The sequence below is a fragment of the Astyanax mexicanus genome, chromosome 21, assembly GCF_023375975.1.
Source record: "Astyanax mexicanus isolate ESR-SI-001 chromosome 21, AstMex3_surface, whole genome shotgun sequence".
NCBI lineage: Eukaryota > Metazoa > Chordata > Actinopteri > Characiformes > Acestrorhamphidae > Astyanax > Astyanax mexicanus.
The window spans coordinates 41,855,293-41,872,072 of record NC_064428.1 but is presented as its reverse complement, the minus strand read 5'-3'; the positions used below and the strand labels follow the sequence as shown (position 1 = coordinate 41,872,072).

Sequence of the window (16,780 nt, the reverse complement as noted above, 5' to 3'; positions counted from 1 at the left end):
CACACCCCCATCACAGAGAGAGGGAGAGAGAGAGTGAAAGTGGGAGAGAGAGAAAGAGAGAGAGAGTGAGTGAGGGAGGTAAATGAGCAGCACATGAGGTTTAAATTAAGTCCCCCCCCCCATGTTGGGTCATGTTGTTTTCGTGTGTGTTTGGTTAGTGTTTGGGTAGCTTTTGTCTGTGTGGTTAGTGTTTGGGTAGTGTGTGTACTATTTTGCAGTGTGTTTGGGTCGTGTTTCGTCTGTGTTTGGGTCGTGTATTGGAGAGTGTGTTGAGTTGTGTTTGGGTTATGTTGGATTTGTGTGTGTGTAGCATTTTGCAGAGTGTGTGGGTTGTGTAGTGTTTTGGAGAGTGTTTGGTTAGTGTTTGGGTCATGTGTGTAGTGTTTTGCAGAGTGTGTGGGTAGTATTTGGTTAGCATTTAGCTATTTGAGTGTTTGAGCAGTATTTGGGCAGTGTTTGGGTCATGTGTGTAGAGTGTTTGGTTAGTGTTTGGGTCGTGTGTGTAGTGTTTTGGAGAGTGTTTGGGTTGTGTTTGGGCTATTTTGGGTTTGTGTGTTGGTTGTGTTTATGCAGTGTTTAATTAGTGTTTGGGTTGTGTTTGCATGTTTGGATAGAATTGGGTCATGTTTTTTTAGCATTTTGGTTGTGTTTGGGTGATTTTTTGGTGGGATTTGTGTGTGGACAGTGTTTGGACTGTGTTTGATTAATGTTTGGGTCATTTCTGGGTAGTGTTTTAGTCGTGTTAACATTTATATAAACCTTAAAGATCGTTTCGTTTCAGAACTCATTATTTTCTATAAGAAACATCAACATCAGTCTACATTTCAGGAAACTAATAAAGTGGAGTTTGTCTCCCTCTTGTGGTGGACGGTGGAAAATGTTGCCATTAAAATGTTCCAGAAAAATATTAACAAAAAGTTAAAATCACTCAAAAAACACACACTGATCTGAATCAAACCAGTTTAATCAGTACAAATCTGTGCAATTTTATCCCTGTAAACGAGGAGCGGCGGGACGTCCCGCAGCGATACCTGAATTCTTCATCAGTGACATCACACATCTCAGTGGATCGGTGTAAAAATAGATCACTTTATAGCGAGAAAAGTACGAAACATTTAAAGAGTTCGTCCGAAATCCTCAGAGCGGCTCAGCAGTGGAGAACCGAGCGTTCAGTTCAGCGTTCTCTCGGCTTCTCGACCTTTACAGTCTTTAGAACATCTAACAAACCTTCTCACAACATCACTAACACCACCACGTTTCACAACCTCGTTACTATAACGATTAGAATCTGATTACATTTCTGATTAACCTCTTCCTTCAGAACCACATAGACCCGCCGAACATCCAGGAATCTTCTCTAAAAAACCCGGAAAGCAAACGTTCAGATTATTCTGAACTGGAATTTACAGCTCTAAACTGTATCTAAATGCATTGAATTTAAAGTTTGAATTTCCATTATTTGTTAGCTGAACGTCTTAGCTGGGATGAATTTATTTTCAAGTTTAGCTACACTATCCTTGTATCTCCAGTGCTAATTAGTAGACTATAGATTTTGATGACCTTGACAGCTTCATAGCTAATTGTTGTGGGATCAGCCACAAACTTCAGACACCAAACCAAAGACATTTCCTAGCTGATCTTAAACATAAAGGAGCCAATAAGAGGGTGTTTTGCCTGCGCCACCGTAGAGAAGAATTTCTATTGGTTCCCTAAAGAACATGTGATGATTAGCGTTCTAGAATCTTCACGTAAAGTTTCGTAAAGTTAAACTTCGTCCTGGTGTTCCTGTAACTGTTCCCGTTCCTGACCGCTGTATTCCGAGTCCACCGCGGTTAAATTAGCTCCTTTATGAGCAGGACGTTCGCCCGGCGTCCACCGCCGTCATGACGACGCCTCCTTCCCCTCCGTCTTCCTCGTTCTCTCAGGCTCCTCCCCCTCCCGCTCTCTCAGAACTGTCAGCAGGACCTTCAGCAGCGAGTTCTCGGCGAGCAGCTCCTCAGAGGCGTCGGCGAGTTCCTGCAGTCTCCCCACGGCGTCTGCCAGCTGCCGGCTCTTCTCGCGGTACAGCGTCTCCAGCCGGCCGCTCTGCTCCTGCAGCTCAGCATTGTGGGATTGCAGCTGGGCGTGGTAAGAGGTCAGGGCGCGAGCGTGGAACGCCAGCCGCCGGTTCTCGCGCCACAGCGCTGCCAGCTGCCGGGACAACTGCTCTCGCGCCTGCTGCAGCGCCAGCACCTCCCCCTGCAGGCTGCGAAGCTCCGCCTCCAGCAGGGACGCCGGTCCTGCCCCCGGCGCCTGAGGGGCGTGGCCTGTGTGCTGCAGGATGAAGCGCACCAGGTTGGGCAGCGTGACGGGGGCGGAGTCCGGGAACTTCACGCTCATCTGCTTCCTGCGGGAGGGGAGGAGTTTAAAATATACACTTAACTAACACTAATTAGGACATTATTAAATGTTATTAAATGTTACTGCTTAAGAACGAACTGAAACATTAGTTAAGCATATGGTAAACGTCTTAATTAGTGTTAATTAATTATTTTGTGTGTGTGTGCTAATGCATAGGGTGTGTGTGATGCGTCAGTGCAATGGTGTTGCAGAAGTGACTGTAGTCAGTGCATGTTGCATGTTGTGTGTTGCATGTCGCTCCTGCTTGATACTCTCTGCTTACTATTGCCACCGGCTAGCCCTCCTAGTGGGGGTGAAAAAGAGGAGCCGAGTGTGTAAGTCTCCTCCTGCTGGTACACAGCCTCTCCACCACCAGGACTCTTACAGTGCCTCCCCGTGGCCACGCACGGTAACTGGGTCCGCGAGGGTCCAGGCCAAACTGTAAGGGATCTCGGAGCAGCAGTGGGCCCCAGAGGCACGACACGCAGGCCCACATGGCATGTGGAACACGCCCTGGTGTCTGCCAACCACTGTCCCAGCTATGGGATAAATAGTATGGGCAGATGGGGCTCATAGCCTTGGTATGGCAACCCGTCTAGGAGGAGGATACTCTACTTTTTTTAAATCCGGGACTGTGAGGAGTTGCGCCCCACAGTTCGCTAATAGCATAGTAAAGCCAACCATGGAGAACACAGTTATCCCAAATCCTATACTTCCAGTGGCGGGAGTCCACAGGAATACCGCGGTGGATGGGGGTGCTGGTCCTCCTTTTGGAGGACAGCATGACGACAGGACCTCAAACCCTGGGTCTGGCCCAGGGAGGGTCCTGCCCGACTACAGCACTCCGCCCAATGCACTCATGCGCTGTCGGAGACCATTGGTTATGGGAACCTTCAACGCATGCACAGCGAGAGAAGAGGCGAGGTTGATAGAGCTAGCACATTGTGTTGAGGAACGAGGAGTGGAGATCCTGGGCATTCAAGAACACAGGAGAGTGCACACTGAAGACCCGATTGCCTACAACAGAGTGGAGAGATGCATGTTCATCTCTGCATCTGCATGGAGGAACGAGGCCCAGGCCGCGACAGGCGGTGTTGGGTTAATGCTGGGATCCCGGGCGCGTAAGGCTCTTCGTCGGGTTTACCACCACACCGACAGAATCCTAAGCGCAGAGTTCTCGGGCAACCCAGCAACAACGGTCATAGTCGTGTACTCACCCACCAATGTGACATCCTATGACGAGGTGGAAAAGTTCTTTGAGGACCTTGCAACAGCGGTCCGAAACGTCCCAGTTCACAACTTCCTGGCCATCCTTGGGGACTTCAATGCAAGACTGGGACCAGAGGACGTACCCTTCCCCTACCACGACTCTACAAACCGTAACGGTTGCTACCTCGCTGCCTTCCTTACAGAGCATGAGCTCCTGGCAGCAAACACCATCTTCCGGAAGAGAGCAGGAAAAAGATGGACCTTCCGAGACCGTGCCACAGGAGCACTACGGCAGCTAGATTACATCCTAGTGCGGAGGAAGTGGAGGAACTCCGTCATGAATGCTGAGCCATACAGTACATTTTGTTCAGTGGGCTCAGACCACCGCGTGGTCTCCATGAGAGTTCGCCTGAGCCTTAGGGTCTCCAAACCAAGTCCCAGGATCCGATACAACTGGAGAGCCTTCTCAAGTGACCCTGGCCTTCAAACCAGATACACAGAGGAGGTGAGGAGACAATTCCTCCAGCTGGACAGGGAGGCGGATCCTAGTAGCGAGTACAAGAGATTCATATCTGCGAATGAGGAGGCGACCAGGCTGTGGGTACCCAAGATGGAGAGAGTCCGAACCTCCATGCGATCAAAACACCCAGAAGTCGTAGTAGCACGAAGCAGGGTGGAGGAAGCCCGCCTCAGCTTTGAGCGGGAGCCAACGGCAGAGAGTCGTGGGGAGCTGAATGAGGCCAAACAGTTCCTTTTCAGAACTTATGACACCATCAGAGGGGAGGAACTGATGGAGAGAGTGCGGAGGGTACAGGAGGCGCAAGGTTGTCAACAGTATGGGGAGGCTTGGAGGGTCATCAACGAGATGACAGGGCGGAAGAGGACCAAGAAGGGACAGGTGGAGGGACACACCCCAGAGGAGAGGGTGACAACCTGGACCACCCACTTCCATAGGCTGCTAGGAGAACCATCAGAAGCAACTGAGGAAGAAGTACAATCAGTCCTCCCAAACCTTAACATCAATGACGGCCCCTTCACACTCGGAGAGCTTGCCAGGGCAAAAACCACCGTAAAAGCAGGAAAGAGTGCTGGTCCGGATGGTATACCCCCAGAGGTGCTGAGGAACTGCGACATGGATGACATCATTTTAGAGTTTTGCAACCTTGCCCTGCTGCACAATCGGCTGCCTGATACGTGGTCTTTATCAAACATCGTGCCAGTGCCTAAGTCTGGAGACCTATCGAAGCCGGACAACTATCGGGGCATCAGCCTGACATGCACTATTGCAAAAGTTTACAACCGTATGATCCTAAACAGGGTCCGGCAGGCAATTGACCCTCTTCTGAGGAAGAACCAGAACGGGTTTCGAGAGAGACGCACCACTACATCCCAGATCCTGGCACTAAGGAGAATGATTGAGGAGGTGAAAAAGAACAACCTGACAGCAGTACTATGCTTTATGGACTTCAAAAAGGCATTTGACTCAATACATCGAGGCATGATGGTGAAGATCCTCAAGGCATACAGTATTCCCCCAAATCTACTCCGAGCAATAGAGTCCATGTATGCAGGAACAAGGGCCAAGGTGGTGACCCCAGACGGCAACAGCGAGGAATTTGACATCCTGGCTGGAGTTATGCAGGGGGACACACTGGCCCCCTTCCTCTTCATCATAGTACTCGATTATGCGCTCAGGAAGGCAATTAATGGGAGGGAACAGGAACTTGGCTTCACACTATCTCCAAGGAAGTCAAGTCGATACCCCGCAGTGGTCCTCACAGACCTTGACTTTGCGGATGACATCAGTTTGCTCTCTGACAACGTGGAGCAAGCACAAATTCTACTGAGCAGAGTAGAACTAGAGTGCGCTAAGGTTGGCCTCAGGTTAAACGCGAAGAAAACTGAGGTCATTACCTACAACATCCCGCCTGAACATCTGCCTCTGACTACAGCAGGAGGCACTGTGCTGAATGAAGTTGATGACTTCAAGTACCTGGGCTCATGGGTCAATTCAACTGAGCAAGACCTAAAAGTAAGGAAGGCACTTGCATGGAGGGCTCTGAACGGTATGGCCAGTGTATGGAACTCCAGTCTCCCTCGTCAAATAAAACTGAGCTTCTTCTATGCAACAGTAGAGTCTGTTCTCCTCTATGGCAGCGAATGCTGGACACTTAAGCCAACTCTGGAGAAGTCCCTTGATGGGTGTTACACCAGGATGCTGCGTGCAGTACTTAACATCTGCAATGATGCACATGTAACCAACCAAACCCTGTACGAGGAAATACCAAGAGTGAGCGAGAAAATTGCGGTAAGGCGAATGAGACTTGCAGGACACTGCCATAGGCACCAGGAATTGCCAGCCAGCAAACTGGTGCTATGGGAACCGACACATGGGAGCCGCTCAAGAGGACGTCCCACACTAACCTATGTGGACGTACTCAAGAAGGACGCAGAAGCCCAGAGTATCAGTGAATTGAAAAGATGTATGGGGAATCGGGATGACTGGAAGAAACGATGGAAGGCTCGTCTGAGGACGACCTAGAATTATTAATGTGTCATCATTATAATAAAATTTTAATTCATACACATTAATTAACATAAGCAGCTCAAAATCACTGCAGATTATTGCAATCAAGTTTCACAAAATATGAAAAAACATGAGTTATCAATCAGAAATATCACAATTTATTAATCATAATCAACTGTGACCAGATACAATTATGATGTGATTAATTGTGATTAGTCATTACAAATGAATGTGATTAATCACAGTTAAACTACACACGGCAAGAGATTAACTGTAAACAATACAAAATAAATAAATAAATAAAATCAATAATAAAAATACTGAAATGAATTGTGATTGGTCTTGTAAATTAAAGCGATCAGCTTCATCAAGTAATGTGATTATTAATTGTGAGCAATCACCAAAATAATCATGTAATTAATCCTGATTAACCCGTTACACACACATTCCAGTAAACCCAACCAACTTAATCTAAAATAATGATTCACAATTAATTAAATTATAACTGATTCATTAATCAAACATAACGTGATAATTATTGTGATTAATGTCAGAAGATATTTTGATTATAAAAGAGAGGGCTGGTGCTAATTTGTATCACACTCCAAAAATGAACAAGGCAATACAATAACTGATGGAATATTTATGATATTTATGATATTAATAATATTAATGAGATGAATGAGTTTACCTGTGTTTGGGGAAGAAGAGGAAGGAGGGCAGGTGATCCACCATGAATTCCCAGGGCAGATCATTAAGACCAACATTTATTCTGATAAACAACAATAAAACAAACACACTGTTTAAAAAAATATGCTTAAAAATTAGTAATCTTTAGAAATTACAATCAAACTTTAATAAACTTTTCTTTCATCTCAAAATTATTTACACTGTTTTTATTAAACTGATTTAAAATTATTTTCTATTGTTTATGTGAGATTGAGATGTAATGAAGTGTGCAGTTTCTGACCTGGCCACCGTGAGGGCGCTGTTTCCCTGAAAGAGTCGAGCCAATCGGAGGAGAACATGATTCAGAACCGTACAGAACCCGCACCAACCCGAGTAGTAGAACACCAACACGTCCTACAGAGAGACACAGTGATGCATAAAGTGTAAAGTTTACAGTGTATAAAATATAATAAATACAGTGCCTGATGTAAAGTGTGTATACTGCAAAGTGTAAAATGAAGAAAATGTAAAGATTGCTGTGTAAAACTATAAGATGTACAGTGCGTAGAGTGTAAAAATAAAGAGAGTGTAAAGTTTACCGTTTATAAGCTATAAGACATACAGTGTGTAAAATATAAATGATAACGTTTGCAGTGTAAGACTTAGTGTGTGGGAAAAAAAAGTAAAGTGTACAGTGTAAAAGCTATAAGACTTAAAAAATGCCTGATGTAAAATATGTAAACTGTAAAGGGTGAAATGTAAAAAATGTCAAGTTTACAGTGTAAAACTATAAAAGGTACAACAGTGTGTAGAGTGTAAAAAGTATAAAAGAAGTGTAAAATGTAGAAAATGTAAAGTTTACAGAGTGTAAAACCCTCACCCTTTCAGGATCCATCACTGTGTCGATGAAAGAGTGTGTGGTGACTTCCTGAATGAGGGATTGTGGGGGATGTAGTTCTCTGTGGCCCACCAGGTGTCTGTGGAGGGGGCTGTAGGGGGCGCTGAAGTTCAGAATGAAGTGTTCTGCAGTAGAAAGAAGAAGAGGTGTACAATGTGTAAAATGTAAAGTTTACAGTGTGTAAAAACATATAAGCCGTTGAGTGGGGTCTCATAAGAACTAGAGTATGTCACAAACCGTTTGTATCAATGCCTCGATTCAGCCAGAGGTTCTTTTACCAACACCTGGTTGCAGAGTTTAATACGGGAACCAAGAGCAGAAGCGTTAAATCACAGGTGAGTAAATGTAAATCTGTACCTAAAGAATTTTTATCGGCGTTCTCCAGAACGTAGTGCGTCTCGTCCCTCAGGTTGACGATGGTTGTGAAGGTACGAGTGCTCTGGTTCCCTAGCGCCCCGAGCCTCTGCGCCAGAGGCCAGGACAGGTGCGAGTCCAGCAGGTAAAACCGCAGCGTCTTATTGGTCCGACAGTGCAGACCCGTTACTGAGTCCACCACCAGGGGGCAGTGTGGGTCTGACCGTGCCGGAGTCTCGGGGTCCTGCGGTAGCGTCCTGCAGCATGCACTGTAGTGGCTAAAGGGGCTGTAGGTGTTCCGCAGGTTGGTGCAGGTAGAGGGCACCGGAACAACAATGTTCCTTAAATATGAGTCTAGAACCGCCTCCAGCTCCATGACGGAACATCGAGAACGCAGCAGGGGGGAACATGAGGTAGAACCTGGAGCAGAGCGGTTTACGCACAGCTCACAGATGCTAGCACTAGAGTTAGAGTTAGCGTTAGCGTTAGACTCGGACCTCGAGCCGGACAGCAGCAGGGACTGGCAGCACCTTGGCCCAGGCAGGGGGGACCCTGATGGGGTCAGCAGGGCAGACGGGATGCCTCCGTCAAACTGGAGCTCCGATAAACAGCAGGAGCGATAGCGCAGCGCTACGTCCACCACCTGAGAGAAAGAGAATTTATATTAATCAACTGATGTCTTATCATTATTAACTTAAGTAAAGTATTTATGTCTATCATCATTGATTATAGACTATTAAGTGATCAGCCAAGTTAAAACAACCATAGTCATATTAGTACAATTCATTACTCTATCACATCATATATCACTATATCACATCACTATATATACAAAAGTATCGTTAGCATTCATTTCAGTTGGAAACAACCGAATTCAATTACTATTATTATTATTATTACAATTGGAGTGCCAAAACCATTGTAGTGTAAAATCAAATAATCGTGATTAATCACAGCATTTGTGTGATTAATCGGGACAATCCATATTTTGTTAGATTTTAGGTAGTCATGATTAATCACATTATTTTTGCTTAAGAAGTCATGACTGTTTAAGATGCAATTAGTCGCAGTTTTTGTGTAACGATAATGCAATTAATCGCGATTAAGCACTTTAATTTGTGCCTGTGATTGCATGCGGCTGTGCAATTCATTGCATGTAAAATCTGCATGAATACTAAAAGCAATAGCAAAAGTAAAATGAAGAAGCACCAAATATTGTGACCAATCACAACTACAAGCATAATGTAATTAATGTAATTAAATTACCACACAAAAACAAATAATCATGATTATGTAATAAAACAATAAACAGTCCTATGTAACACAAATACTGCGATTAATTGTGATTATTTATTTCTATGTAAAAATTATTAAATGAAACTAAACATAAAAACTTCAGGAGGGATTGTTTGGTGGGCGGAGACGTAAGTATTTACCTCAGAGAGCAGCTGATGATTGGCTGTAAGTGGATTGTGTGGGAGGAACGTGAGCAGGGCGGGTCCTTTGTGAAGCTCCGCCTCCAGGGAGTAGCTCTTGGCTCCTGTTGGCTGGATCCAGTGAACGACGCTCTCTCGGTTTTCATAAACCCAGTTACAAATCGCTTCAGCCGTGAAGTTCCTCTCCTCCCGTGGGAACACCTGACAAACACAGAGGAAGATTAATCATGACTAATCACGACTAATCACGACTAATCACTTTAATCGATTTAGTTTGAGTTTAAGTAGCATTGCAGTTTTGACTGCATTGATTTAGTGGAAATTACTGCAATTAATTGCATTAACTCAACTGGTTAGCTGAGATTAATCAGTATTTGTTTGCAATCAATCGAGTATTTTAGTTTCCGATTAATCGAGTATTTTAGTTTGCGATTAAGTGCACTGTTGTATGAGAGTAGTTGAATATAGACAGAAATAGAAAAGTAAATAAATACCCAAATCAGTATTTGTGTAGGTGTCAGTCACTGCATTGGTTTATTTCAGATAATTGCCATTAACACAACAAGAAAATAACTTCAGCTTCATAATTAACTATTTACCTGATGTGAACAAGATTAATTGCTGTGACTAATCACAACTACACTAATTACAGTTAACCCATATATTGCAGGAATTCTCTCTGCAGTAAAACTGGTTTGGGAACTCAGGCCAGTTTATCTGCATTCCTAAACCCTTAACTAAACCATCACAAAGCTCACACTCACTGAGGCCACTTTATTGGAAACACCTAGTGTAGAGCAATGTATAAATACATAAATATGATGTAAAACATCATCAAGTCCTAGAAGTAGATAAAGAGAACCCAGATAAACAAATGAGACAAAATATTATATTTGCTGTTTTATTTATTGAGAAAAATAATCTAATACCCCAGGGTAACTTCTAAACAACTGAAGGGCTCTTTTAGATTGGCTAATATTAAGGTTCATGAGTCCCCAATCTGAAGAACACCAATGTGCATGGCAGGGTTGCAAGGAGAAATCTTAAATCTCCTCTGATCTTAAAAAAGAACATCTGCAGGTCATCTGCAGTTTACTGAAATCACTGCATCTGGAAAACCTGCCGTCAGTGATGGTGGAATCATGAATTCTAAAATATCAGAAAATATCAGGACATCTTTTCATGAACTGAATCTTAAGAGAAGGTGGGTCGTACAGCAGGACAATGACCCTAAATGCACATATTAATGTTTTGGAATGGGGCAAAGTCAAAGTCGTGAGCTTAATCCAATGAAAACCATTGTGGGCGGAGCTTAAGCGAGAAGATAACGTAAGAAAACTCCCCAACATTCTAGAGTGGAAGCTGTTCTGATGATGTTTTAGATCATATTGATGTAGAAATATAGAAACTTCTAAAGGGTTGGCCGTACCTTGTAGTTCCACTTTATTGGAAACCCTTGTACATGTATAGGTATGTGTATGCGAAGTGTGTGTTTTGTGTAGTGTAGTGTAGTGTGTGTGTGTGTGTGTGTGTGTGTGTGTGTGTGTCTGTGTGTAGTGTGTGTTCTTACCAGTGATGTGTTGAATCGGCGATGCAGATACACACTTTCGTCCTCTCTCAGGGAAACGCCCTCCGCCACCTCCTGATTGGTCACCACTCCAAACCGCACCGCCTTCTGAGAATCTGCACCAATCAGAGTAACGATTTACATAACAGTGAAATGTATAGAGGACAATAAACATTCAAATATACATATGACATCATAAATATTAGCTATATCATAAACAATGACTAATTTCTCAAATAGAATCACAATAAATAACCCTGTCTTATTTGTAATAAGTGTGTGTGTGTGTGTGTGTGTGTGTTACCTCGTCTGAGCGCGTGCAGTGCGGAGGTGAGGAAGGTGACATATCCGGGCGGCTGGGGAGACGAATTAAACTCAAAGAACCCGACAACACCCTGCTGCAGAACGAACACACAAACACACACACAAACACTTACTGACAATTAAATTCAATCCACAGAGTGATTTGAGTCAGTGAATCAGTTTCTGAATTGATTGATTCATTTGGGTTTGAAGTCTCAGAGTACTGATCACTATTCCTCTCTGTGCACTACAACAATCTACGACACACTTTCACAGCTAGTGCTGTAGCAGGTGCAGCAAGTATAACATAAAACAAACAGCAGTTTACACGTATACACACACACACATCCTGTTCACATGCCATTTAACGCTTGGTAACCCAACCACACACACACCGTTTCCTATTCACACACAATTCAGGAGACACAAAATGACCTACTTCTCCCACACCCAACCCGATAATATTACAGTCACTAATATCACTAAAACTGCTAAAATCTTTACATTTACTAGAATCACTACAAACACTACTATCACTACCAATACAATCACTGAAATCATAACAACCACTAAATAATTACAACCACTGTCACTACTAGGGGTGTCACGATTTCGATATTTCGTCGAAATTTATCAAAATTATGTCATGGTCTCGAGCATCGAAGTCAAAAAGATGATCGACGATCCCTCCCTCTAAGCTACGCAAGCACGCGAGCGCTACGCGAAAATATAAAAATAACAGTTGTTTTCTTTAGCCTGAAATATGTTAATAGTTTTGGTACATAAGGAGCATCTTTCTCTCAGATAAAGTTAATAATATATCTTTATTAAAGAAAAAAAACTTCTCATTCTCAGGGACTGAAAAAGTCTTAAAGTCTTATTTTTCATGTTTAACTGTTATAGTAGGATAGAGTTCAGTTTGTTAAGGCTCTAATTGTTCTATTATTTTGTACATGACTGTTCCTGTATTTTTGTATTATTTATTTTGTTATGTTGCACATTGCTGTTTTAATAGTGCACACTGCTGCCACCAAAAAAAGCCACTAGATGGCATTACATATATATCTTAATTAAATTATTTAAATTTGACCATTAGTGTCTAATGTGGTGTATTACAGATCACTTGTATCACTTTGCATCACTTATATCAAGTTCACCTTTTGAAATAAGATATTGTAAATTTCATGAATCAAAGCAACGACTGACCATAGACTAATCTAAACCTGGCATAGACCTCTCTGCTGTAATAAAAAAGAAAAGAAAAAAGAAAATCGTGTGTGTGCATGTGTGTGTGTGTGTGTGTGTTACCTCATGGTGGGATATGAAGGTGTTGAGGGCAGAGCGGGTGGGCAGGTAGGTGAGAGGTGAAACAACTTTCCTAATAAAACTCTCAATATACTCCCCCACCAATGGCCCCCTATATTCAATAGGACCAAACCTACAGACAGAGAGATACAGAGAGAGAGAGAGAGAGAGACAGAGACTTGTTAATGTTAAAATGGTCAGGCAAGTATCAATCTGAACAGGCTGAACAGTAGAGGCCCTCAATAAGACAGCTGGTTATAAGGAGTGATACTTCAGGACTGAAGGTTGGCGCTGTGCAGATTCTATGGTATAGTCTGAGCGTCCTACACCGTTGTGAGTGTTTATACTTGTGCAACAAAGTCATGAACACAAAACATGCCTGACCAATAACTGCCTCTGCATTGTCACTATTCCTAGTTGTATTTCTGTGAGGTACACATAAGGCAACATAGCTAGGCTACAGCCAACTGTAATAATACTGACTGAGGAACACATTCTACCAGTAGGACCGTGGTTCTGGATTCAGAAGCAGTACAGAGGAGCATCTCACCTCCTGTAGAACAGCTGGATAACAGGATACTTAAAGAAGCTCTTCTGCTTCCGGCATTTTCCCTGATTCCACCAGCAGTTCACCCCAACGAACCGCACCTGTCAACAGGAAATGCATCACTACTGAACCAGTAACTGTGCAGGAAAGGCATCACTACTGAACCAGTAACTGTGCAGGAAAGGTATCACTACTGACTACCACTGTGTGTGTGTATGTTTATACCTCGTTGGCCATGCGCAGCGCCACCTGCTGAATGTGGTCACGCGTGTTGATGGAGTGTGCACACCAGGGGGCGTAATAAACCAGCACACACACATCGGCCTCCTCCCGCAACCGATCCACCTGATCCTGCTGACCAAGAAACAGGTCAACCACCGGAAACTGGGGGGAGAAAAATCGCACAGGGGTAGGAGCTACAGCCACCACGTTCTTCGCTCGACTGGGGGACAGAAACAGAGAGATAGAGTGAGAGAGAGAAAGAGACAGTTATAGTCAATACAGAATTAAACAGAACTTGCTCAAATTGGCGTGCCGTTCTGCTTCAACAGATATACTTGGTTTTACCACAAAAGGGCAACATAATGCTCCCCCTACTGTCCTATATAAAGGCTCTCAGAGGCTACTTTTCGGTAATGTACCTCCTGGTGAAAGATCATTTACCACCAGACATGCAGGAAAGACGTCACTACTGAACAGGTAACTGTGCAGGAAATCACCTTTTCAGTTTGCATTGGTATTGTGAACATGATAAGACTGGCATGGTAGCATGGTTTTCACATTGCCAGTGGTTTGCCAATTCACTTTACATACTGCTTGATGCTAATCGGGGTTTTCCAATGCGTATGTGGTGTGGCTACTGCTGGAAATCTGAAATCGCTTTAACTGTACTCTTTTTATCAATGAATCCAGGTTCTGTTTGGGATCTGATGACAGTCACGTTCGAGTACAGCAGTCTCATGGTGACCACTTCAATCCTGCCTTTGCCCTGGACTGAAGAGTTCACACTGTAAACTGCTGGTGTGATTGATAATCTGAGGACCATCTCATAAAACAGTCAGTCACCCCTAGTAGTGATCTCAGTGATCTCCACAAATTTTTGGCCAGGGACTGCATACACACACACACACACACACACACACACACACACATATATGTCTGACAACTGTCAGAGCAAACAAGGCACAAGGCGCTCAATGTGAATTTACACACGACTTACACACACTCTCTTACACACACACACACACACTCTTAGACAAACACACACACTCTCTCTCTCTCTTTCTCACTCACTCACTCACTCTCACACACTATCTCTCTACTGTATATTATTATTGTATGTATATTCTCTTACACACACTCAGAAACACACACATTTAGACACACAGACATTTAGACACACACACACACACACACACACACACACACACTCACTGTCTCTCTTACACTCTCTCTCTCTATACTATATAGTATTATTGTATGTATATTCTCTTACACACACACACACTCAGAGACACACACACACATTTAGACACACACTCTCTCTCTCTCACACACACACAATTAGACACACACACACACACACACACACACACACACACACACACACACACACACACACACACACACACACACACACACACACACACACACAGCTGTACCTGCAGGTGAGAGTGAGCGCCAGGAGCAGCGCGAGACCCAGCAGCAGCGCGCCGCACATCACCGCGGCCATGCGGCCCCGCACCATCACACACACTCTCTCACACACACACACACACTCACACACACACACTATACACACACACCCTGTACACTATACTATACTCATACACATACTCACTGTACACACACACACAGCGCTTCCGGGACCCAGCAGGGGGCGGGGCCTGGGGCAGGGACCGTCTAAAAACTACACACACACTTTAAAAATGCTGATATACAGTTTATATAGTATAATATAGTCCAGTAATAATAATAATAATAATAATAATAATAATAATAATAATAATAATAATAATAATAATAATAATAATTTATATGGTATTTTTGATAACGCATTCCAATTACATTCAATACCGATTTTTTTAAAGTTATTTTTTTATCACAAAAAAAATTAAACATAACATATTTTATGTGCTACTACTTTTTATACAATGATTTAGTTACACTTACATTCACTACACACAAAGTTTATATTAACAACACAATACAGAAAACATGATGCTGTTCATGTGTTTATATTCTAATCATATACAGCGTTTTTAATCCATATCCATTCCTGCTCTTTACAGATGATCCCTGAGCTGTGAGTGCTGATCTGAATACAGCAGCTTTTCTAATCTGCTCAAAATTAAACTTTTATTATTTAAATCCCGCTTTTAAAGATTAAAATGATTCAAACTGAATGACACAAACAAATAATCCACATTTCTGAGCTCCAATCAGGGCGAGTTCGTGTAAACCCTAAGGTACTCATTGTTAAAGGAGTATATTGTTATTATACACTTTTCCCACGGTCCCTTACCCAATTTGGAAAGCAGTAGTGACGAAGCCCCGCCCTCTCCGTGACGTGTCCCTGCTGGACAACGTTTTTCAGTCCTATTGGCTGAAATCTCCACAGAGCGTGAACCACACTCTTCATTTAAAGTAACACAAACACAACACACGCAAATACAGTTATACTTAAGTATATTATAATATGAATATACAAAGATATATATTTGTATGTGTAATCAATATATTCCATTTAGTTATACAGTTAAATACAGTTAAATATTTAAACAGATGCATATTTATACACAGTATTTCTTTCAGTATTGGCTATATAGGGTTAAATATACACTACCGGTCAAAAGTTTTAGAACACCCCAATTTTTTCCCTTTATTTTTGATATTTAAGCTCTTCAGGTTTAGTCAGTAACCGGAAATAGTACAAAATCCAGTGTACAAAATGTTGAAAATGAACTAAAACTGAAAAAAGTAAATTTAAGTATTTATATATATATATATATATAAAGTAATGTTTTAAAAAAGAGAGTATGATTCTTAAAAACAGCTGGTAAGTAGTAATGGAAATAAACTGAGTTTTGGAAATGGATTTTAAAAAGCAGTGGTCGAACAGATGGTGTTCCTGCTGTTACTCTCTACTGCAGCAGCATTTACACACTTAAACACTTACAGCAAATTCACACTTTCATCATCATAATAACTAGAAAAATACCCAGAAACACAGAGAACTCTGTAACTATTAAAAGTAGAAGTACTTTCTGTTCTTTAGAGAAATTACAGATGAAGCCTAGATGTTTCCTACACCTTCAAATAAAGACTCTTATAAACTGGAGATGTGGCTGACCCACATGGAAACAGCAGCTTTAGCCTTTAGCTCAGATTAACATGATTAAGAACTGAGTCTCAGTTTCAGCAGAGAAGAGAAGAAGAATTAGAATTAATCTGACAGGAGAAGAAGAACTGCAGTAATAAAGATATTGATAAGATAAAGAGAAAATAACTGAAAATAAATAAGGGCCATATAGCACTGCTATATATATATATATACAGAAATTATGTATACCGTTATGCATTTACA

At 42.6% G+C, this 16,780-nt stretch overlaps 1 protein-coding gene across 7 annotated transcripts in view; it reads right to left on the bottom strand.

Annotated features, from left to right (window-relative positions):
- txndc11 (thioredoxin domain containing 11) overlaps positions 1 to 15,080 on the bottom strand; it is a 35,305-nt gene extending 20,225 nt beyond the window's left edge. Inside the window, exons 1-12 of one of the 7 annotated variants that reach the window (XM_049469372.1) lie at positions 14,856 to 15,080; positions 13,420 to 13,636; positions 13,198 to 13,295; positions 12,651 to 12,780; positions 11,344 to 11,437; positions 11,043 to 11,155; positions 9,473 to 9,673; positions 8,040 to 8,679; positions 7,665 to 7,807; positions 7,086 to 7,198; positions 6,807 to 6,887; positions 947 to 2,386 (exon numbers count right to left, since the gene is read on the bottom strand). In XM_049469372.1, coding sequence (XP_049325329.1) covers positions 1,882 to 2,386; positions 6,807 to 6,887; positions 7,086 to 7,198; positions 7,665 to 7,807; positions 8,040 to 8,679; positions 9,473 to 9,673; positions 11,043 to 11,155; positions 11,344 to 11,437; positions 12,651 to 12,780; positions 13,198 to 13,295; positions 13,420 to 13,636; positions 14,856 to 14,941 — 2,421 coding nt within the window. In that variant the 5' untranslated portion in view covers positions 14,942 to 15,080 and the 3' untranslated portion in view covers positions 947 to 1,881. Of the gene's footprint in view, positions 1 to 946; positions 2,387 to 6,806; positions 6,888 to 7,085; positions 7,199 to 7,664; positions 7,808 to 8,039; positions 8,680 to 9,472; positions 9,674 to 11,042; positions 11,156 to 11,343; positions 11,438 to 12,650; positions 12,781 to 13,197; positions 13,296 to 13,419; positions 13,637 to 14,855 lie in introns of those variants that run through there. The other 6 variants (XM_049469375.1, XM_049469376.1, XM_049469377.1 and 3 more) reach the window with 6 other exon arrangements.
- Between the last annotated feature and the right edge of the window lie 1,700 nt (positions 15,081 to 16,780).